The following is a 21,797-nucleotide window of genomic DNA, read 5'->3' as shown; positions in this document are numbered from 1 at the left end:
AGTGGGAGCCCCAGCAGCCGGGCGAGCCCACGACCTGGCCCTGGCTCAGTCAGGAGTGTTCTGGAGGCTCGGGAAGATGCCTGGGGCCAGCCCTCCAGTTCTCCAGCCCTCCCTCTCTCCTGCTGGGGGCAGGAGGTGGGGTGGGTGCTCCTCCCAGGTAGCAGGGTGCCGGGAGGGGCTGGGAGCCACCCTCCTGCCCACCCGCGGCACTCAGGGATGGGGCTCCCTCTGGGTGGGCTGCGCTGATGGCCTCCGGGAACCCGGCGCCCCATGAACCTGCTGCTGGCAGCACTGCTCTGGCCACACCTGCAGAGTCACCCTGCCCACGAACCACAGCACCCATCCTCAAGCGGACAGTCACCTCCCTGGGGTGTGGCCTCCCAGGACAGGGCCTCGCTCGTAGGGGCAGGTGGGTACCTCGTGAATGAAAGCACAAGCTAGCCAGTGAGCAGCACAGGTGGAGGCCGGGGAGGACGCCTCAGCTTGCATCGGGGTGTCCCCTCCTGCGTGGCTGTCCCTGAGTTGCTACTGTTTGGTGTTGGGCACAAGGCCACATGGTGACCACAGAGCTCCAGGGCCAGGACCACGCTCCCCACTGCCAGGCCGGGCCCCGTGGCCAGCCAGGTGGAAAGTCTTGAGGGCTCAAGGCGCTCTGTGCCCACCACGTTGGCCTGGCTGTGACCGCCAGGGGGACACGGAGGGTCCTGCAGGGGCAGGAGCAGAGGCACCCGGGGGTCTCACCCTTTCCTTCTTCTTCAGCAGCAACCGCTCAACGTCAACTCGACTCGCTTTCTAGGTTAATTGCTATTCCGAGCACCTTCCCTGTTCTTCCTGCTTCCCGCTCGGTTTGTCCCACTATTTATAGTTGACTATTTAAGAGGCACAAATTACTGTTGTAACAGCCGTTAGATTTCAAGAGACCGCTGAAGACAATTAGCTGAAGGGTTTGCTGATGGCTCCTTCTCCCGGGGGCTGGCGGAAGCTCTGCCCCCTTCCTTAGGTGACGATGTGTTCTCCAAAAGCAGGCCTCCCCCTAGACAAACTGCTCCCCCAGGAAGCTGGCTCTCCCCCTCCCCGCACCCACCGTCCCCAGAGAAAGAAGGGCCCTCTCCCCTGCGGGCTCCCACAGGCTCAGGACCCACCAGGTCCTCCGGCTCCATGTCCAGCTCTCTAGGTGGCAGGGTGGCTTCCACTCCAGGAAGCAGATGGAGAAAAGGTAGGACCCCCAGCCGCAGCCTGCCCGCAGCCGCTCGGGGCCAGACACACTGCCAGTGCCTCACCGTGTCCACTTATCAAATCCTCAACCAGGAGGTAGGTCCTGCCACTCTCCACAGACATGTAGAAACCGACACGGCCCGTGGCTTCCTGTGCTGCCCACCAGGTCCTGAGCCCCGCACCGTGAGCTCCTCTGGGTGGGCCACCCTGGGGCTTACCTGGGCAGGGGACACGGTTTTGACGCTATCTTCAGTGGTGTTAGGTCTGTGTGGTTATTTAAGAGCTGAACACCATCTCAGGCTGCGGTCTGGCCCTTGTGCTGCTGTGCCTGAGGAAATGGATGGGGGACACAGGTCTGTACCCATGGGGTTTGCAGTGCCTTCACTACCTCTGGGGATGCTGGAGCCCAGAGAGGCTGAATCAGGCTGGGCAGAGCTCTGGGGTCCCGGCCCATGGAGAGAGCCGTGGCGGGGTCCCATGAGCTCTGTGGCTGGGGCTCAGACCAGAGGCGGTAGGTGAACGAGGGAGGAAAGGGGCAGGTGATGGTTGGAACAGGGTGGGGAGAGCCTGTGAGCAGGTGGTGCCCCAGGCCCACAGCCAGCCCTGCCACCCCCAGGCCCACAGCCAGCCCTGCCAGCCCATCCTGTCCTTCCCTTACCCTAGCTTCTGGTGAAAGGCCCCCTCTGCCACACCTGCATTTTCACATGGAAGCCATAGTTCTTGAGGCCGAGGGGGGGCACTTCTCCTAACTCGGCTCGCCTGGGACCCTCAGGCGGCACAGCAGAGCGAGCATCTGGCGCAGGCTGCTGCACGCATCAGGGGCTGTGCTGGGGACTGCAGCCCCCACCCCGCCACCCAGGGCATCTCCTGGGCAATCCAGCAGAGTCGCAAGAAGCCCCAGGGCCTCCTGCCCACAGCCTCCAACACACAGCCTGCTAGCTCTCAGGTCCTGGAGAACGGGGGCTCTGGGTACAACGGAGCCCTGGACAACCATGTGGTATTTGCACTTTTCTGAAGGTCCCCAAGCACCACAGTGGGAAACGTGAAGGAGCGTCGTGGAGCAAGCTGAGCGCATCACGATGGCGGGTGGACCCACTGGGGCCCACAAGGGCACATGCCACCCCCTAGGGGCTGTAGCATCCCAATTTAGATAGTAGGAAGATGGAGGGCCCTGGCCATTCCAGAAAGCCGACCTTCACCCACAGTCAGAGAAATCTCCCACCTGCCCCAGGGGCCTATCAGGACCAGCTCTGGGGAGAGCTGCAGACCAAGGGAGAGGGCCTGTCTGCGAAGACAGTCATGGCCCCTCTGCCTGATCCAGCAGAGCCCATTTCCCACAGGACGCCCCGCCGACCTGGATGGTGGCAAGGACGCTGGCTCCTTCCGGATCCTCAGAGAGCAGCAGCCGGGAGCTGAAGATGGCAGACCCCCCTTTCTCCTGGAATGCCTGCTTCCTGGCTCAGGACGCCCGTGGGGGGGAGCACTACACCACCAGGAGGGGCAGTGTCACAGGCCATAGCACCAACTTCAGGGTGCCTAGGATGGTGTGAGTCAGGGCTGGGGAACTTGCCCGTGTCCTCCCACCTCTGGCCTTTGTGAAGTGACCCTGTGTGGGGGACCACTGCTGGCCAGGTGGACACCTGCCCGCTGGTGTGTCTGGAGCAGGCGTGTTCTCCGAGAAGGTGCGTTTCCCTCAAAGAGCCTGCTGGGAAAACACAGGCAGGGCATCTCCTGGGGCCAGTTGGCTGGGAGAGTTTTCTAAGACGCAGATGATGTAAAAACACACAAGCAAGTTGGTGGTTCCCAGACAGCCTACAGCGTCCCCATGGGACACAGCCACCCATCCTGGGCACAGACCTGAAGAGTGCAGAGCAGGGACCCAAACAAGAAGTGGAAGGAAAGCACTGCTTCTAGATAAACAGGAACAGGACAACAGATTCACCAACCCACTAATGGACTCCCTCCTCCCAGGAATGCTTGGCTTTTCAAACAGCCCATTTCTAAAATCCTAAAAGCCAACAACAGAGGGGAAACTGTGAAAATTGTGTTTCCTAAAATGACTTTTTTTTTTTTTTGGTACTGGGGATTGAACCCAGGGACACTTAACCACTGAGCCACACCCCCAGCCCTTTTTAATTTAGAGACAGTGTCCGAGAGTTGCTCAGCGCCCATTAAGTTGCTGAGGCTGGCTTAGAATTCGTGATCCTCCCACCTCAGCCTCCCAAGCCACTGGGATTACAGGCGTGTGCCACTGTGACCGGCCTAATACTTCTGCTTTTGCTTTTCTTTTGCATTTTCCCCCCCAGTACAGAAGACTGAACCCAGGGGTGCTCTGTCACTGAGCCACATCCTCAGTGCTTTTTATTTTTTATTTTGAGATGTTTTCCCTAAATTTCCCAGGCTGGCCTTGAACTTGACCTCCTGCCTCCTGAGTCACTGGGATTATAGGCCTGCTCCACCACATCCAGCTTTTTTGTAGAAAAATATGTAACATTCCAAACATAGATAAAAAAGAATCACACAGGGCTGGGGCTGTAGCTCAGTGGTAGAGCCCTTGCCGCGCATGCATGAAGCATCCAGTTCAGCATCATATAAAAAGAAATCAATAAATAAAGATGTGTCCATCTACAACTTAAAAAAAAAAAAAAGAATCATACAGTAACCCACCAGGTACCACCACCAACTTCAACTTGGGAACACGTGGGTCCTTCACACTTCTCCTGCCTCTCAACGACCTCAAGGTCAGGAAGGTGACTGGCCTTCTGCTTTGTGGCAAGTGCTCCACCACTGAGCTAGTACCAGCACACAGACACCTCTGTGACACACCAGCCACAGCCACCAAACCCCAGGCGCCGAACATCCGGCCCCCCGTTAAACACCGCTCCTGCTCCCCACCCCCCCACCGGTTCAGGCCTCCTCCTTCCCAGAGGAGCTCTGTGCAGTCCGAGAGAGTGCCCAGCTGCTGCGGAGGAGCTGCCACTGGGGACATATGTGCAGGCGCAAGGCCCAGGAGCAGCTTGTTCCGCACCTTCGTCCAGAGAAATGCCCTGGTCTGAGCAGAACTTTCCCCAGGGGGATTCTTTCAAGAGGAAACCTAGCTGCTAGCCACCTCGGAGTGCCTGCCTGCTGTCCTCTCCGCGCAGCTCTTCCTGTCCCAGGGAGGAAGGGGCAGGTCAACCCAGGAAGTCGTTCGCACAGAGGAAGACAGCCAGGCCAGGGGGGCATCCACCTGCAGCAGGAGTCTGGCCCTAGGAAAAGGTGCAGCCTCCTGCCTCTCTGCCACCTGGTGGAGCCTGGAGAAGACAGGCCACCACCACCTCCCCAAGGCCCCCATGTCCTGCTCCTGAGGTGCCTGGCATCAGAGCGCAGCAGGCTCTTGGGTGTGGCCTCCTCCTGTGACCAGCCCCTGTGGGATCAGTGCCACATGTGGCCCAAGCACACCAGTCAGTGGTGGGACGGTGGCGGGGGTGCAGTCACTCCCCAGTGGGTGAGCCCGGCAGCTGTGGGCTTGGAAGGGGCGCAGGCCTGCAGTGCTGTGACCTCACATGGGGCCAGCAGCCTTTCCTGTTGAAGCAGCCGGAGTCGGGGCTTTTACGCTAAATTATGATAATGCCCGACTCCCCAAATCCAGGCATATCTTTAATTTGTATCAAGACAGAATTTAATAATTAACCTATAAGACTTAAAAAAGCCAATGCCTGTGTCCAGCCCAGACTAGACCTGGAGGCAGGAGACCCACAAGCACCGTGGGAACCATCCCCTTGACCCTGTGACTTCCATCCCCAGGCAGGGAGATGTGCAGAAACGCAGCCCCTGGCAGAGCAGAGCGGAGGTCATGTTCAGCAAGGCAGGACTCCGGTTGGTGGAAGCCAGGAGCACTGGGAGAAAAGCTTCTGCCCCGGAAGCCCGTTCCCTGGAGACCACAAGGAGCCCCCAGAGGGACTGGAGACGCCCCAGCAGCCTATTCTCCAGAACCCACTCCAGGGCCAGGGGCACCCCCAGAGGCAGACGCTGGCACGGTGCCTGTGCAGGTCCCAGGCAGGAGGGGACAAGCCCGTGTGAGCAGGGGCGTGGCAACATCCTGGGGCAGGGCCAGAGAAACTGGGCCCACCTCCCCAGAGCCCAGCCAGGTGCCTGCTCTCCTTGCCCCCAGTGAGGCAGACTCCATGTCAACATAGGGGCTCTGTGGGCATGTCCATGTGGGGATGTCACCGGGGGTGAGGTGACACCATTGGGAGATGCCTTGCAGAGAGAGGTGCCCCTGTGGGGGATGCCACCATAGAGACACGACACCCACAGGGGATGGGCTACTTCACAGACAGAATTAACCGTGGTTTTTCACTTGTGTTCCCTAAGGTCATAGGTTAGTAGATGCTATCGCGAGAGAGAGATGGCAGGTAGGTGTGGGCAGGAGGGCCACGCCTGGATAGAGACAAGTGGCAGGCAGGTGGGTGGGTGCATGGAAGAGACACCAGGAGGCAGGAGGGCAGGTGGGTGAGTGGTGAGTGCGCGGGTGACAGGTGTCAATGGGTAGGTGTGCGCAAACACCCACATGGGTGCAGAGCTGTCTGCACAGTGAACTCCAGGGGATGCAGGGCGCCCATCAAAGAGAGATGCCAGCTAACAGCCTGGTGGCCACCATATGGCACCTGAGGGACATCTCAAAACCCCTAATGGCAGCGGCTGTGGGGAGAGATGGGCACGGGTGTCACTGCTTCTTCCCGCCAGGTCCAGTTCAGAAGGCAACCAGCCTGTCCTCAGCAACGCCTTTCAGAATTAACTCCAAGCCAGTGCCCCTGGGTTCTGTGGTGACCTTTCTCTCCCCAGTAGAAAAGCCCACTGGGGAAGCATGCCCATGGGACCTCCACCAGGGGTCCTCACCCTGCAGTGGGGGCCAGTGCACATGGACCCCACTCTGGGCCCTTTCTCTTGTGGGGCCACATAAGTGGCAGGGCCACATAACAGTGGCAGGGCCTCCTTCTCATCCAACCTGCCAGGGCCGTGGCATGGGTCTGGCCTGTGGGTCCCAACTGTTGTCTGGTTCTCATCTTGGGACCTTCTAAGCCAGCAGGGAGGGACAGTCCCCTCCTGCCAGACTGTGTCTATGAAGCAGTATAAGCAAAGGTGGGGGCTCCCAAGAACTGGTCAGTGTTCCAGTCCCACTACCTTGCAGGACTGTCCTAACTCCACTCACCATCCTACAGCTGGGGGTGGGCTCAAGTCCACCCTGGCTGGGCCACTCTCCAGGATGTGCCCCAGCACCAGGGCTCTTCATTCCTGCCCTCTGCCCCATGCCCACCTCACCAGCGCCTAACCTCACTGGGAATCAGAAGCCTCAGCATCCCAACAGGAGGCTAAAATGGGGGAGTTGCCGTCACAACTGCCACTATGGAAGAACAGTGCAGAGACCGTCCTAGCCAAGGCAACGGCTTGTGAGCCAAAACTGTCATTCTCCACCAGAACCAGCCGTGGAATGGAGTCACTCTGGTGGCCTGGACTGCCCTGAGCCACCCTTTGCAGCTTCCAGTCATCAGGCTGCAGCTGGGCTCCTTGTCTGTTTGCACCAACATGTACTGGAGGGACACGGTGTCCCTGAGATGGCCCCGAGATGGCCCTGCTAGCCTTATAGCCCTGGAGCTACTGCTCGGCCTCCCAGAATGTCACATCTGAACAGTGTGGCAGCGCAACGGCGTGCTTGCTCCTTTAAGTCCGCAAGTCCCTGAGCCACAGAATGTCCTCACCATTTAGTTACTCAAGGAAGCCTAAGTGAACGTCCCAGCCCTGTGACCTACAACCCATCTCTGCCTCGGCAGGGCCTTCTGCAGCAGGGCCCACCCAGGCTTTCTGCCCCGTCTGCTGGAGGACAAGTGGGCATGGCACTGGAGGTTATTTTTGAGGTGATAAATTGCTCCAAGACGGGCTGCAGAGGCCGAGTGCTGGGCTGAATTACAGCTCAACATTTTTTAAGATGGGGAACCAGTCTTAAAAGGACCACAGATAACCATAGAGGCTTGGGAGGCTGAGACAGGAGGATCCACGCCTGTAAATAAAGCATAGAAAGGGCTGGGATGTGACTCAGTGGTTAAGCACTCCTGGGCTCTATCCCCACATGGGAATGAGAATGGTAAAAAATAAATGAGAGGCTAGGGGGCCCTGGCAGGCCCTCACCACACCCACCACAGAGCACCTCTGCCCACCAGCTGCACTTGTAGGACAGTCCCCACAGTCACCCTCTGGTGTGTGCACCCTGTAGCTGGGCCCCTACCACATGTGCATGCAGACAGGTGTGCAAGCTGCCGAGGACAAAGGAACTGTGGGAAATGCTGTTTCCCTAATGGGCAAGGTCACTGAGACTAGAGGCCCCACGAACTGTTTCTTACATGTTCTTATGGGCTTCAAATGCTGTGGGGAGCCCTGACCCAGCAGAGGCACAGGGCAAGAGAGTACCCAGGAGACCTGATGGCCAGGTACCCCCACACTGCCCACACATTTGCGTACAGGTCTGTAGACAGGGCCAAGGGGAGCAGGCTGTGCTGGGGGGTTCTCAGCCACCAGCCTGGGTGAGGAGGGTCTTCACATGGACACCAGAGCCCACGGGGATTACTGGGTTCATGCAGTGGGGCAACACACATAGGAGTCAAAAGGGGCAAGTGGGGTGGCTACCAAGTGGGGTGAGGGCACCCAGCAGGAAGGGAACCGTAAAGCCAGGGGCAGGGCAACCTTGGCTCCAGGAACACCTACAAGTAAGGGAGTTGGCGGGAGAGCACAAAAGAACAGAGAAACCCTGGGTGTCAGCCAGGCACCCTCCATGAGCAGGGAGACGGGCAGGTGCCAGGTGCAGATGCAATGGTTTACTTCACATGCCGCCAGGCCCTGGCACCCAGGCTCTGCTCGGACGCCCAGTCTTGCCTGTGGAAGGGCTTCTGGATGAGGTAAACATTGAATTCAGCAGACTCTTGGCAGATGACCCACCATGCTGTGGGGCTCTCAGGCCTTTAGTTTAAAAACAACAAAAAACCCTGTCCCTGAGCAAGTGGGCACACTGCCTCTAGCCCCAGCAGTTGGCTCCCCCGATACCTTCCCTGCAGCGTTCATCCTGCAGCCCACAACCAAGCAGGCCAAGTCTTAAACACCTCTCCCCTACATTAAGGCACCCCTCCACCCATGGGGTAGGAGGTGACAGATGGCTTTGCCCTCCCCATAGCCTCCAACTTGCTTCCCAGCCGACCCCAGCCCCAGGAACCCACTGGGCAGGACAGAAGGGGGCTGAGTGCCCAGGTGGGGACACGTGTGGCATGCCCAGGCCTCCTGCCACAGCTGTGGTCTCCAGGCCCACCAGAATGCCAGGAGCCAGATTTTCCTGCCGTGGATATGCCAATCAACAAGAGCTGCATGAAACCCCGGCTCCCGGTGAGGCTGGCGAGTGCCGGGGCGGAGCCTTGGAGCCCTGTCCAGCTGGGCACTGCCAACACTCTGGCAGCTCTCACCAGGTTCTGAGAACTGGTAGGCTGTTTCCCCACAAAAATGGGTACAAAATGCAAACAGTGCTATGGAGCCCCACCTGTTGCTTCAGTGTCTACCCTGATGCCCCAGAAGGAGCAGAGCTGTGGAAAGGACTGTACAGTGTTTTATTTCATGGACCCCAGTGGTGCAGGCCAGGCTGAGACAGGCGCTCCGAGTCCCCAAAGTCTGAACTTTGGCTCAAGGCCACCACACACAGGTGCATTTTCTGAGGCTGGCACAAAATGAAGGGCCCCCACTCTCCCCACCCCCTGCTTCTTCCCTGAGTGCCCACGGTTCAGGAGTCGTGGGCACTCAGAGGCCATGGGACCGGGCCAGGCTCCTGCCCCTCAGCCACCTCAGCTGCAGACAAGGAAAGCCACAGCAAGCTCAGCGGCCACCCATCCTGGCCTGGCCACATCATTTCCTGCTCTTCAGCGACGGCCTCTTCTTCCTCCCTGCCTCGGCTTCCTCCTCTTCTGGACCCCGCTCTGGCCACCAAACTCTGCACGTGCAACGCTGGGGCTGACCCTCTTCCGGCTCCTCTTCCTCTCAGTCCCTGAGCCCAGGTCTGGACTAGAGGCCTCCTCCTCGCCTTCCCCTGCTGAAACAGGGAACACACTTCTTCCAAAACAAATCCCCTGCAGGCACAGCAGCCACAGCCCACCAGGGGACCCACATCAGCACAGATGGCATGTTCCACAGTCACCCATGCTCGTGACAGGGAGGGCCAAGCTTGGAGACACATCTCTAGAAAAACCAGTTGTCAAGAGGACGGATCAGGAGGCCCAGACCTGGAGCAAGGCGTGGAGGGGGTGGGACTGGCTCAGTGCAGGGAGAGGAGGGACGACCCTGGCTCAGGGTCGGCTGCCAAGCCCTGAGTTTGATTCAAGTTGCACACCTGTGCATTCAGCTCAGGTGCTGGGGCCCAGCTGAGGGCAGGCTGCTGGGAAGTCACTGCCCAGGTGGGGCCTGGGCACAACACGGAAGGGCTCAACAGCAGTGGGCGGCCCAGGCCAGGTCAATCCAGATGGCAGGGAGGGTTCTTCAGCTCCCTGCAGCGCCATATCTGGCATAGGGCACTGCCCGCCCCAGGGCAAGCAGGCACTCAAGCCTACCACAGGGCACAGATGCAGGTCGGTCCTTAGCATAGGTGCCCTGTCCAGCACAATCCTGTGGCCATCAGGGAGGGACAGGGAGGAAAAATGACCCTGACAAGGTCAAGAGCTGTGAAGCTCAAGGACTGCCAGAGGACATGGAAGAGGAGGGGCACATGGGAAAAAAAGAGGTAGGCGGCCCAGAGAAAGGCACCATGGTGTGGACAGGGCAGTTCCCACAGCCAGTGTGCTTCAGGCAAGGAAGCGGGATGGTGGAGAGTAGTCCCAGGGTCAAGCCCTGAGACCACGACCATGCAGGGCGTCCCAGAACTCGAAGCCAGCGGACACTTGTGTCTGAAGAGACTTAGGAAAAGACATCAGAGGTGACCGGGGGCAAGGGACAGGGCAGCAGGTGACCCACTTGGACGTCAATAGTCACCTCCAGTCCTCCTCCTCTTGTTCTTTGACCTTGACTTCAGTGAGCGCCTCCTCATCTTGCGCTCCCGCCTCCCTTCGAGCAGATGCCTGTAGGTTTTTTCCGGGATGTCGTCCTCGGGGAAGGTGCCTGAGAATCCGGGTGAGTCAGGAGGCTGAGAGTGGCTTGAAATGTGCCGCACACATCTGCCCGCGCTGCACTTAAGACACGGCCTGTTCTACTGCCAGGCATGAGGTACTGAGCAACAACCCCACAGCTGAGATGGACAGTGTGAAGCCTGACCCGTCCCCGCCCAGAACAGCAGCACCTGGGAAGCCCTTCTCAGATCACATCGAGGCCGGTCTACTTCTCAAACAAGCAGTACCGTGGAGGGGCACAAGGGTCCCTTCTGTACCACTGTGGGTGCTGTGCCCTGCACAGGCCCACCCAGTGTGTGTGACTCATGCCCTTCACTGCATGAACTTCACTAAAACTGCTGGCCTTCAGCCCCTGATGCCAGCAAGGAAAGGCCACCACGTGGACAGAGGATGGACTGACAGGCAAATAAGTGAAGAACAGGACAGTCAACACTGCTGTCAGAACCCAGGGGCGGGCACGCAAGCACCCAGGTAAAATACTTCAACTGGCTACATTTTGAAATCCTGCCTAACCCTCCCAAGGAGCGGCCTGTTGGGTCACCTACGCCACACGCTGCAGAATGGAGAAGCTCCCTGCCCAAGTGGCAGCACCACCATCAGCCACTCCAAAGCCCTGGACCAGCACCATGTCTCACAGCCACCAGGGGCTGAGGATCACTAACCACTAGAGAACAAGGGCTGCAGAAACCCTCAGCCTGCTGCCCTGCCCTGCCCTGCCCTGCCCTGCCCCGCAAGCCATGAGGGAGCACGGGGAACCACCACAGGGCCATAGGGATGAACGCCTCCAAGATGGGGTCACATGGAGCCAATCCAATCCTCACCTCCAGCCAGGTCCTGCAGCCTGCAAGAGCAAGACAGACTGTCACACACAGCCTTGGTTCTGCCAAAGCTGCGTCCTGGGGGCACACCCAGAGCTGCTGAGGGGCCCAAGACACCCTGCCCTTGGTGAGACACCTGTCTACGGGAGCTCTGAAGTCCTCTGCCTGGCTGAGTGGCTTCAGGGACAGTGCCGGGGGCACAATGTCAGCAGAGGCAGTGGGGCTAAGACAGGCAGCTCCAGGGCTGGAGAAGGACAGGCCAGGTGCCCTGAAAGACACTCACTTCTGGATCACTTTGTAGAGGCGCTTCCTGTTCTGAGAAGGAGTGCTCTGCCGACTGGCCACTTCAAACAGCCTGTTAGCAACAGCCTCGTAGTCAAACTGTTTCAAAAAGGGAGGCCAGGTCAGTCCCTTCCCAAGCAGACCTCAGTCCAGCACGTGGACCCTGCAATCCACTGGCCCACACCAGCATAGGCTCAGGGTCTCCGTACCTCCAGAGTGGCACTGCCCGGCACATTTAGAGGGCTACAAAGCTAGCCCCACTCACAACCTTAAATTCCCAGCAGCCACAACCAGATGCAAAAGTAGCAAGTGACAGTAATCTTACTCTTAGCTCAAAGTGCCCAATTTTCCTTCACCTTACAGCAGTAGGCACTGTATTCCAACTCGGGTCACTGCTTTGGCTCCCAGTGCAACCCAACGCCAACCACTCAGCATGTGTCCCCTCATGAAGCCAGCTCCCCACCCAGCAGGGGAGGTCTGGGAAGGCTGCCTACTTGTCCATAGCAAAAGGACTGCTGTGGGGCCGGCCTCTGCACCCACCCTCCCAACACGTGACCCCAATCCCACTCAATGGCCCTGCCCTTTGCAGGCAAGCAGGCCTGCCGTCTGTCCTTCCTCCAAAGCTGACCTCCATGAAGGTCAGTCTCCAAGTCCATAGCTATCACCCTCCATTCTGGAGTCAGCAGCAGAGCAGGAGAGCAAAGGCTAAGCTCACCATCCCCAGGCCCAGATACCTACCTGGAGGACAGGGCCAGCACTGTCCTCATCGTCTCCTGTCCCCTTGCCCTTCTCAAGGTCAGTCCTGCGGATGGAGCCTAAAATGAATAGGACCTCGTGAAATCCAAAGCCCCTGGGAACAGAGCAGGCACAGGACGGGGAGGACAGCAGGTGGCTGTTGGGCGGTCTCCTAGATGGGCCTCGGCGGACCTCAGGCAGCAAAGCTGGTGGTGAAGTCCCACAGCAAGGTCAAAGGGCAGCCAACCCAACCAGAGGGCTGGACCAGGGGCAATGGGAGACCACTTCAGTCAAGGCCCCCGTGCCAGGATGGGTGCTCAGGGGTTTGCTGGTGCTCACTTCAGAAGGCAGGCACAGGACAACAGAGCTGTGGGGGCAGCACACGTGGAGAGTGACAGCGGCAGGGCCGTGGGCTGCTCTGGTGCACCACAAGCAGGATTCAGGGACCTGCCTGGAGACTCCAGGATGACAGGAAAGGGCAAGGGGGGCCAGGGAAGGCGCACACAGATGTCCCCAGATGATGTGCTGGGGACAGAGGGGTGTGGGCTGACCCCAGGAAGGCCAAGGGCTCACCAGCATGGGCACCGAGTCCTAAGCCATGGGTGACCTGCCCTTCCAACAGGACATGTCACGTGGTACACAGAGCCCCTACAGCAAGACTGGAAGCAGGCAGGCTAGATCTGCTACTGCCAGAGCACCCCAAGTCACCTAAGGAAGTCAGGGACTACACCCAGCATGGTACCCAGGTGCAAGGGACACAGACAGAGCGCCAGGTCCTAGTGGGAGACATGGGCCAGGAATAAGGAGCTCGACAGAGCAGCTGATGGCTGTCATTGTGAGTGAACCAACATGGAGTAACCCAGCATAAGGCAGAGCAGGGGCTGCACTGTAAACGGGGAGGGCAGGCAGCCTGAGTGACAGGTGGACAGGGTGCAGGCAGGCCCCAGGGAGCACTGTAGCCTGGCACAGCAGGGCCTCCAGGGAGCTGGGCTGGGGATTAGTGGGGAGCACGGGATGAGCTGGGCAGCTGGACAGTGCTGATCGCACTGGAGGCCACAGCAAGCAAGGAGAGCAGAGACATGTGCCTGGTGCTCTCCAAGGTCACTGGCTACTGTGCTGCCAGGAAGCTCCGGAACAGAAGCAGGGGCCCAGCAGGCCACTCAGGCTCAGTCCAGGACAGGCCACCGGAGGGCAGAAGCCCACCTTAGTATACTGTGACCCTCACCTGCAGAGTCTATGGGATGGCAGGTCCTATTCATACTCACCTTCCAGAGATTCACCGTCACCATCTGACGCCTCATCCTCCCCGTTCTGCGCATCCATTTCATTCATGAGGTCCTCAATGGCAAATGGAGCCTGCTCCACGATGGTCTCAAAGATGCCCCGAGCAATGTTATGCAAAACCAGGGAGCTGAGAGGGTGAAACGGAAGCCAGAAAGCCTGCTGGACTCGGCTCTCCACAAGCAGGGCCGAGCAGCCTCCCACCTCACCCCATGGCCAGCAGCCTCCAGAGCCCAAACACAGTCAAAAGGGGCAGCAATCCCCAAAGGCAGTCTCACCCAGAAGCAAGTGAGGAAGGATCAGGCCCCAGCCACCTGCCACTTACTCCTTAGTGCAGGCAGCGATCTTGCAGAAGGGGTCAATGAACCGCAGGTTCTGATCTGCGGTGAGCTGCGGGAAAGCAAGGGGAGCTGGTCAGTCCCCGGCACGCGCCACACTGAGCTCCATCACCCAACCGACACTGGCCTCACCTCTTTAGCTCCCACTTTGGTCAGCTCCTCCAGGAAGATCTCGATGAAGTGGCTCTTCACTCCGTTGGGGGCCTGGCTGCTGGGGTGCAGGATCTCGGTGATCAGCAGCTCCAGAAGCTGCTCAACCTGCCTGAGTAAGAGGGCAAATACAGCAGCAGCCACAAGGGCCACACGCCACTGGTGCCCCGTCCCCTCTAAAAGCTCCAGCAAGAATGCACACAGGTGGGCACCTCCACCGGGAACACATCACTGTCTGCACCCACAGGTGGTCTGTGCAGCAAGAAGGGTGGCAATCAAGGGTGTCGTGGCCACGGCCAGCACCGGAACAGTGTGCATGTGGACCCAGCAACCTCTGCAACAATCGAGATGCAAGTGGGAAAGGCTAGGCTGAGGCAGGACACTATGCCACCTTGGCCAAGTGGTCCTCTCTGCTGTCCCTGCAGGGTACAGCTCAGGAATATGCATCAAGACAGAGCAGAGGTGGAGAGAAAGGCAGAGGCCAGGAAGGGCTGTGGGCTGCAAGCCACCTGCTGGCCTCTCAGCCCTGCCACATGGAGTGCAGGCTGAGAACACATGCAAGTGGTAGCTCTTCCTGAAATGTGAGCCTAATGATCTCAGGGAGGCCCTGGACCCTCAGATCAGAGATCCCCAGGGAGCAAACAGTCTTTAGCAGTCTAGACACACCCAAAACCCCAGGGGCGCTAACAGTGCAGAGCCCCTAATAGTGCAGAGCCCAAAGCCCAGAGCCCCTGGGCAATTCCAACACAGAACAACTGGCTAAGGAAGGAAAAGTGACACTCCACCAGACTCACAGGAAAGGAGGTGAGACCCGTGCTAACCAAGAGAAAGACATCATGGCAGGAGGCCACTGCTGGGCTCCTGCTGACACCTCATGCACTAGAAACAAAGACCTGTCTGCCTGTGGGCACTGGGACGGGATGTGGCGAGACCCAAGCCATCACTCTGCCTGCCCAGGGAAGAGGTTACCAGTGCTCCCCAGGATACCCTCTGCAACCAGTGGCTGTTACCACAAGGATGGAGCGACTTTTCTAACTTGTGAACCAAAAAAAGGTAATCACAACAAAGTCACCCCGAGGCCCTGGGTCCCTTCAGGATGACCCACCAGCTCTCAGAGTCCTCACTGGGAATTCAAGGATGAAAATCACACAAAACCTGGTGCTACAGCCTGAGTGCAGGCTCACCCTCAGAAATTCACACCTCGAGGCACTCAGTGAACTGTCCAACTCCTGCTGAATCTCCTTCATGAAGAGAGAAAGTGGGCTGGGGCCAGGGCCTGTTCACTGTGTGACTCTGAAGACAAGGAGCTAGGGCAGCCTGGGCCTCCAGCTGCATCTGTCCCAACAGCCCTCTGACAGCTGGGCAATGGCAGGTTCGTGGATTTAAAGCAGCTCCTTTGGGCACACTTTATAATTACAAGTCAACTCCAAATACACTTCTAATCCACTCTCCCCACTCACCCAAAAAAATTCAAAAAGGAGAATAAAGACAAAACCTTGCAGCAGCAGAAGGCGGACAGAGGCCAACACTCAGTAAGACGTGAAGTGCTCCGCAGAGAGATGCCTGCAGCACTGTGTTTCGCTGGATACTGGAGACAGAGCTCAGGGATGCTCCGCCACTAGGCTCCCTCCCCAGGCCTTTGTGAGACAGGGTCTTGCTAAATTGGTGAGGGTAGCCTCAGCCTCCCGAGTCACAGACCACAGGCGGACACCATCACTCCAGGTGCATTCATAAGCAACCATAAAAAGTGAAAGTGACTTTTCAGGGATGGGAAGTAGTTCAGCAATAGAGCATATGCTTTGCATGTATAAGGCCCTGGGTCTAATCCCAAGTACCTAAAGAAACATAAAAAATCATAGTAGTTCTCTGAGTTCTTTAAATTGTGCATGTATCATTTATACTTACAAAAAATTATAGGTAATTTTTTTTTAAGAGAGAGGGAGAGAGAGAGAGAATTTTTTAATATTTATTTTTTAGTTATCAGCGGACACGACATCTTTTTTTTGTATGTGATGCTGAGGATCGAACCCGGGCCGCACGCATGCCAGGTGAGTGCGCTCCCGCTTGAGCCACATCCCCAGCCCAGGTAATTTTTATTAATTTAAAAAACTTGGAGCTGAACCCAGGCAGAGCACAGGACTCCTGGGCGGAAGCCCACTGCTGCCCAAGGAAGCCAGAGACTAGAGAAAATAGCTCACAGTGGGGAAGGAAGGGCTACCTGACCCCAGGTACCACTGCTGAAGGTGGGACGCAGGGAGGGGTAGGACACATTTAGAACAGGGAGCAGTGACCACTAACAGAGCTGAACATGTCTCTTTTTTTATTAAAAAAGGGCGTCTTTAGCTGCCGGTCCAGTGTGCCCAGTAGACTCCATTCTAACTCTCAGGACTGACCGCCCTGGCTCAGAGCAATGGCACTTCCATGGGCACTAGACCACTTTTAACTTCTAGCTCTGGGGGCCTCCTTCAACACGAACTCCAGAACCTCTTTATGACAAAGAATTACACGAGAAACTCGGACTCCCTCCCCCAGCCTTAGTGGCCCCAGGACTCAGGTTCGGCGTGAGGACTCACTTTTCTTCCCATCCTCGTGTTCTCACGGCCTTCAAGGACTCATTCAGAACCATCCGCATGAGCTTTGGTACAGAAGGAAACTCGCGTTAGAGGAACACAAGCCAGACTTCACTGCGGCCCTGCCCTCCATGCACCAGGCGCTCCCAAGGGAGGGCTACAGCAAGTGGCCAGCTGGAGAGCAGCTGATGGGATGAGTGCGGGGGACACCTCATCTTTTTTTTTTTGGTACCGGGGACTGAATTCAGGGGCACCCAACCATTAAGCCACATCCCCAGCCCTATTTTGTATTTTATTTAGACAGCATCTCACTGAGTTGCTTAGCACCTCGCTGTTACTGAGGCTGGCTTTGAACTCGTGATCGTCCTGCCTCAGCCTCCACAGCTGCTGGGGTTACAGGCGTGCACCACCACACCCTGAGAGAACGCAGCTCTGCATACAGCTGAGATGTCACGCTAAGACAGAGCTAAGTCGGGTCCCCAGACTAGGGCTGACCTAACGGCTACTTCAGAAGCGAGAATGGAGTGAGAGGTGGAGCTCCCTCGCTAGGGAGGCAAAGCCAGGTCTGAGGCAAGCACTCTTCCCCAAGCCCTCCAAGGCTCCAAACCCCCACAGAGAGCAGGGACACAGGTACATCCTCTCTGCTCTGAGAGAAGCCCAGGCTCAGCATCTGCCCCTCACAGCTCAACATTTTTGTCATTCTCCCACCTTAGGATGCCCATAAGGTGCCAGAGCATGGTAAAAAGTGACTAAGGAAGCTAAGACTGCCTTTGTGCACAGCACACCCCAGCAGCTGGGATGCTGTTCCTGGGACACTATGGCAGGTGCCTCGCTACAGTGCCTCCGAGTCAGCCCTGAGCTGCTAACTTGGTCACATGAGGACCCAGGAAATGGGCCTTGAAAACAACAGCATTCATCATGTGAAAGAACTGCATCTCAGTGTGGAGGCTTCACACAGGTGCCCTGGCACCCGGCTGTGTCCTGCAGAGGCAGTGCTGGCCCAGGCCCACCTGCGCCACAGAGCCCACCCTCCTGCCCTCCTGAGCTCTGCACATTGTCTCACTGTGAGGAACCAATGCGTGTGCTGTTGATAGAAGGCCAGCCCAGGCTGAGCTGGCCACTGAGCTACCTTAGGCGAGGCCCAGACACTGCCCTGCTGGGCATCCCCATTAGGTTCACTGGCTTCAAGACAATGACAAGGTCCCTTCATCTGGGGACTACTCCCACGTCACAGTGCAAAGCTGTGGTTCCATGGGGGAGGGAGGCCAGAGCAGCACACGTGTCAACAACACCCAGCTCTTTGGTTTCTGAAGGCAAACCAGTGACCCAGATGGGAAGAAACATGGGGGTAAAGAGGGAGGGGACTGTGCCACCAGTGTCACCCTGCCAGAAACCACCGCACGGCCTCACCAGGTGGCCAAGCTCCTTCTCGGAATCCAGAGTCTATGCAGGGTTTTTAGAATCCAGTTCTTCACCCACTCAATAACCTCCCAAATGGGGGCAAACACTGCAAAATTCTAAGCCAGTATACTCCCAGCCCACGGGGCTCAGGGCCACCCTGCCTAAGGTCCTCAGCACACAGCCAGGGACAGGAAGGGTGACTGCCCCCTCCTCACCATGTAGAACTTGTCCAGGCGCAGTCTGTCGATGCCGGCCCACTCGCGGTTCATGGTCTGCCAGAACGTCTGCAGGAACAGGTGCTCTGGGGGAAGAGCCATGTCAACACTGAGTCACAGAGGGACACAGACACTCTGGGAGGGCAGGGGAGAACAGAAAGCCCCCACTCAGAAAGCCACCCATGGGCAGCCTCTGGGGTTTCTCAGTCCCAGCCGGTTGAGCAGAAAAGTAACACTAGATAAGTTTGCTGAGCAGACAGGGAACTCGGGCACAGAGACCAGAGGTCAGCTCAAACCACAGCCACATCCTCCAAGAAAGGCACATGGAGAGAGCAAAGCGGCTGGCAAGAGAAGCAACCCTCGGGCCTTGTCCTCCCAGCTCCTCTGCTGCCACATTGGCTCAGGCTGCACACCTCCTGACACCCAAAGACAGTGTCACCAAGGCAGTGTCAACTGTACATACACAGGCTTCTCAGTATTCAATCCATGAACCCAACAAAATGCATGACCCTACATTATACATGATAACAGTGTGTCGGACACAGGACACTATGGGTTGAACTACGTTCTCCTAAACTAACATGCAGAAGTCCTAACCCCCAGTACTTCCGAATGTCACTGTGAAGGCAAAGACACAGAGTCTTCTTCACAGACTAAAATTAAGGTGAAATAGGGTCACTAGTGTGGACCCTATTCTAATTTGACTGGTGCCTATATGTGCGCGCGCACAGACAACACCATGAAGACACAGGGAGAAGACACTGTATGCAAGCCAAGGAGAGGGTCCCCAGGGACCATTCCTGCCCATGCCTTGGACTTAAGACACAAGGAGGGCAACTATCTCCCACCACAAAATCCCTGCAGGAGCAAAGGGCTGGTGATACCACCCAGGCACAGGCAGGTTTACTAAATCATGGGAGGTAGGCCAGGCGGACAACTTGGGCTATGCTGAACCCAGCAACTGTTCTGCAAGAGCTTAGGAAGAAACAATCAGGGAGCATGGATCTACTCCACCAGTTACTCAACACAATGAAAGCGTCTCCCAAACCTAGATGCCAGGTGGGCACCCCTAGTGTAGGTGGCTTCAACTCAAGGGAATTAAACCCACTGTGCATGCAACTAGCATCAGGAGTACCACTCCAGCTGCCGTCAGGGACACTCTCAAAGCTGGCTGCCCTCAGTGCAGTGTGGGGAGGCCTAAGATGCTAATGCCCAGGCTGGGCCCCGAGAACTGGGGTGAACAAGGACTGGAGGTCAGGATTTTCACAGGCTGCCCAAATGGTTCTGATGGGCAGGCAAGATGAGAACTACTCATCATGGACAGAATGAGGAGCTAGAGAAATACACTGCAGGAATATCAAAAAAACAGGTAGAACTCAGTCAATTCATTTTAATTTTAAAATGCAGGACCTCAAGCCTCATTTGCTCTTGAGTCTATTTGGGTAAGTGGATGGTGCAGCCTGAGTACTCAGAGCCATGTTTCACACATGACAAGCACCCAGATGCTGGCTTATTCTCACTCTAGACTTCAGACCACACACTTCAGTGTCTGATGGCTTAAATCTCAGTGACTCTGGCATCTACATGTGGGCTTAACTACAGCAGCATACTCACGTGTCTCTGTGGTCTGAAAAGCATGGATGAGCTGGGAGATTGTCCTTCCTAGTTCTTCCTGTGCAAAAAATAAGAAACACACCCTCAGTCCCTGAAGCACTGTGTTCTTAAAATAACAAGTCAACACAAAGATCCACTGACTCATTATAGACAGCCAGGAGCAGTGGGTCTCAGCGTAGTAGACTTGAGTTGTGTAATTTCCCCCAGCTGAAAAAGAACCCCCACCACAGACAGTGGCAGTCACTACCCTCCTGCCCAAGGCTAAGCACAAGAAGGGGCTGGTTAAAAGGGGAAAGAGAGAGCAGGGAACCTCTTATCAGCAGGAGGTGAGGCCAAGACCTAGAAGTCACTAACTATCTGCCTGCCTCTGTGTTAGGCATCACCCAGTGTCCATGCTAAGACAGCAGAGCCCATAGCCTCAACTGAGAGAAGGTTGCTTAGTAAGTACAGAATATGAGCTAAGACTCAGCATTTAAATAAGCACCTTCAACCCAAGTTACTTTAAAGAGCAAAGAACACTTTGAAAAACACTGTTCTAAAAGGTCAGTAGGAGGGCTGGGGGTGTGGCTCAAGCGGTAGCGCGCTTGCTTGACATGCGCAAGGCGCTGGGTTTGATCCTCAGCACCACATACAAATAAAATAAAGATGTTGTGTCCACCGAAAACTAAAAAATAAATAAGTATTAAAAAAAATAAATAAATAAATAAATAAATAAAAGGTCAGTAGGAGAAATCCTTACCTCAGAAGACCTAGTTCTATCCCCTGAACTTCATTATTTCAGCCCTCAATTTTTAACCCAATGGGACATTTCACCCATGTCCTGGCCATCACTGCCACTGTCAGTGGCACAGTGGGACTTGACTCAGCAAACCATGCCTGTCCTTAGTACAAGCCAGAGCCACTCTAATCAAAGACCCTACCCTCCTGCCAGATAGAACACAGCACTGAGGGCACACAACTTCACCCAGCATCCCTAGCCATGCTCAATGCCCGCCTGTCCTCCCACACTCTGGGGCTTCCTGCCCATGCACTCACCTGCAGGAGGGGTTTGTCTTGCATCCACATGCAGTAAAACAGCCCTTTCCATACCTTCAGCAGCTCGTCATGTGTGAAACTACCTGTGCCAGAACAGTGACATTCAGACTAAACGAACCTCCACCCCAACCTCTTAGTGCCAGTCACCCAGTGTTTGGATTAGCCCAAAGTCCTATCTGCTATAAAGGTAACTGGAGTAGTCTGTCCCCTCCCCAAGCAATCCTTCCAGTTCAGCCCCTGTAGGACCCTCCTCAGGTAACTTCCTGTACTCACTAAACATTGAGGCGCAACAGGCAGAAACCAGGTACCCTGGAATTCCTGAGATTCAAAATTCAGAATTTAACCCCTTCCTGAGTGGATGGTGGCCCTAAAAGTGAGTTTACTGGTGGTCATTTCCCCAGTGTTACATGGAGTTTTGTGCTTCTCTGTGTTATGCCTCAAACGTTCAAAGAGAATTCACTCGGTCACTAGGGAGGGCAAACGAGGTTGACAAAGGCTGCAGTGTGTGGACCAGAGTCCCCTGTGGAGCTTCCTAAAGCCAGGTCGCTGAATCTGCGCTGAGACGCTAGAATCTGCATTTCTAAGGATGCACAGGCGTGCTGAAGCTGTGGCAGGGGTGGGACAGGCCCGGAGAACCGCGGTACGATGAAGGGTTCAGCAAGAAGCGTGTGCTGGCCCTCGTGGAGGCTGGCAAGGGAAAGGTGGACACGCCACCCGCTACACAAGCCGATAGGGATGAGCCGCGTGGCACATGGCAGGCTGGAGCAGCAGGAGCGCACGTTCTGCCGGGGGTTACCCACAGGAGAAGACCCGACGGGGCCTGGAGAGTGTGGCCGTGGAGCCTCGTGTCACCGTCCCACTACACCAGGCGGCCGGGGCGGGGCGGGAGCCCGAAGCGGTGGGGACGCGCCGCCGGCCCCGTGAAGGCCCCATGCGGCCCCAGTCTAGTAGCCGCCGCCCCTCGGTGTCCCGC

The 21,797-nt window shown here is 56.9% G+C and overlaps 2 protein-coding genes and 1 long non-coding RNA gene across 5 annotated transcripts in view; 1 reads left to right on the top strand and 2 right to left on the bottom strand.

Annotated features, from left to right (window-relative positions):
• LOC107136279 (40S ribosomal protein S13-like) overlaps window positions 1-2,276 on the top strand; it is a 27,661-nt gene extending 25,385 nt beyond the window's left edge. Inside the window, exon 4 of the mRNA XM_048803767.1 lies at window positions 2,264-2,276. The gene's annotated coding sequence lies outside the window, so the exon portion shown is untranslated. The remainder of the gene's footprint in view (window positions 1-2,263) is intronic.
• The window catches only part of LOC125616986, a 6,060-nt gene extending 3,521 nt beyond the window's left edge, over window positions 1-2,539 (bottom strand). Inside the window, exon 1 of the long non-coding RNA XR_007347840.1 lies at window positions 418-2,539. This is a non-coding gene — a long non-coding RNA (uncharacterized LOC125616986). The remainder of the gene's footprint in view (window positions 1-417) is intronic.
• Window positions 2,540-8,824: 6,285 nt separating this feature from the next.
• Rrp1 (ribosomal RNA processing 1) lies at window positions 8,825-21,778 on the bottom strand. 3 transcript variants are annotated; one of them, XM_048803759.1, is made up of 14 exons: window positions 21,625-21,778; window positions 20,825-20,907; window positions 19,790-19,847; window positions 18,176-18,261; window positions 16,563-16,624; window positions 13,972-14,101; window positions 13,827-13,891; window positions 13,486-13,631; window positions 12,224-12,300; window positions 11,487-11,584; window positions 11,207-11,226; window positions 10,252-10,377; window positions 9,617-9,829; window positions 8,825-9,319 (listed from the first exon to the last, which is right to left on the bottom strand). In XM_048803759.1, the coding sequence occupies exons 1-13, from the start codon at window positions 21,755-21,757 to the stop codon at window positions 9,630-9,632; spliced, it is 1,284 nt and encodes a 427-aa protein (XP_048659716.1). In that variant the 5' UTR covers window positions 21,758-21,778; the 3' UTR covers window positions 8,825-9,319; window positions 9,617-9,629. The 3 variants fall into 3 exon arrangements, with proteins under 3 accessions (XP_048659716.1, XP_048659715.1, XP_048659717.1); XM_048803758.1 differs by having other exon boundaries at window positions 9,617-9,672; XM_048803760.1 differs by lacking the exon at window positions 9,617-9,829.
• Window positions 21,779-21,797: the final 19 nt, after the last annotated feature.

Source organism: Marmota marmota, unplaced genomic scaffold (genome assembly GCF_001458135.2).
Source record: "Marmota marmota marmota unplaced genomic scaffold, marMar, whole genome shotgun sequence".
In the NCBI taxonomy this organism is placed as follows: domain Eukaryota; kingdom Metazoa; phylum Chordata; class Mammalia; order Rodentia; family Sciuridae; genus Marmota; species Marmota marmota.
This window is presented reverse-complemented; position numbering and strand designations above follow the sequence as displayed.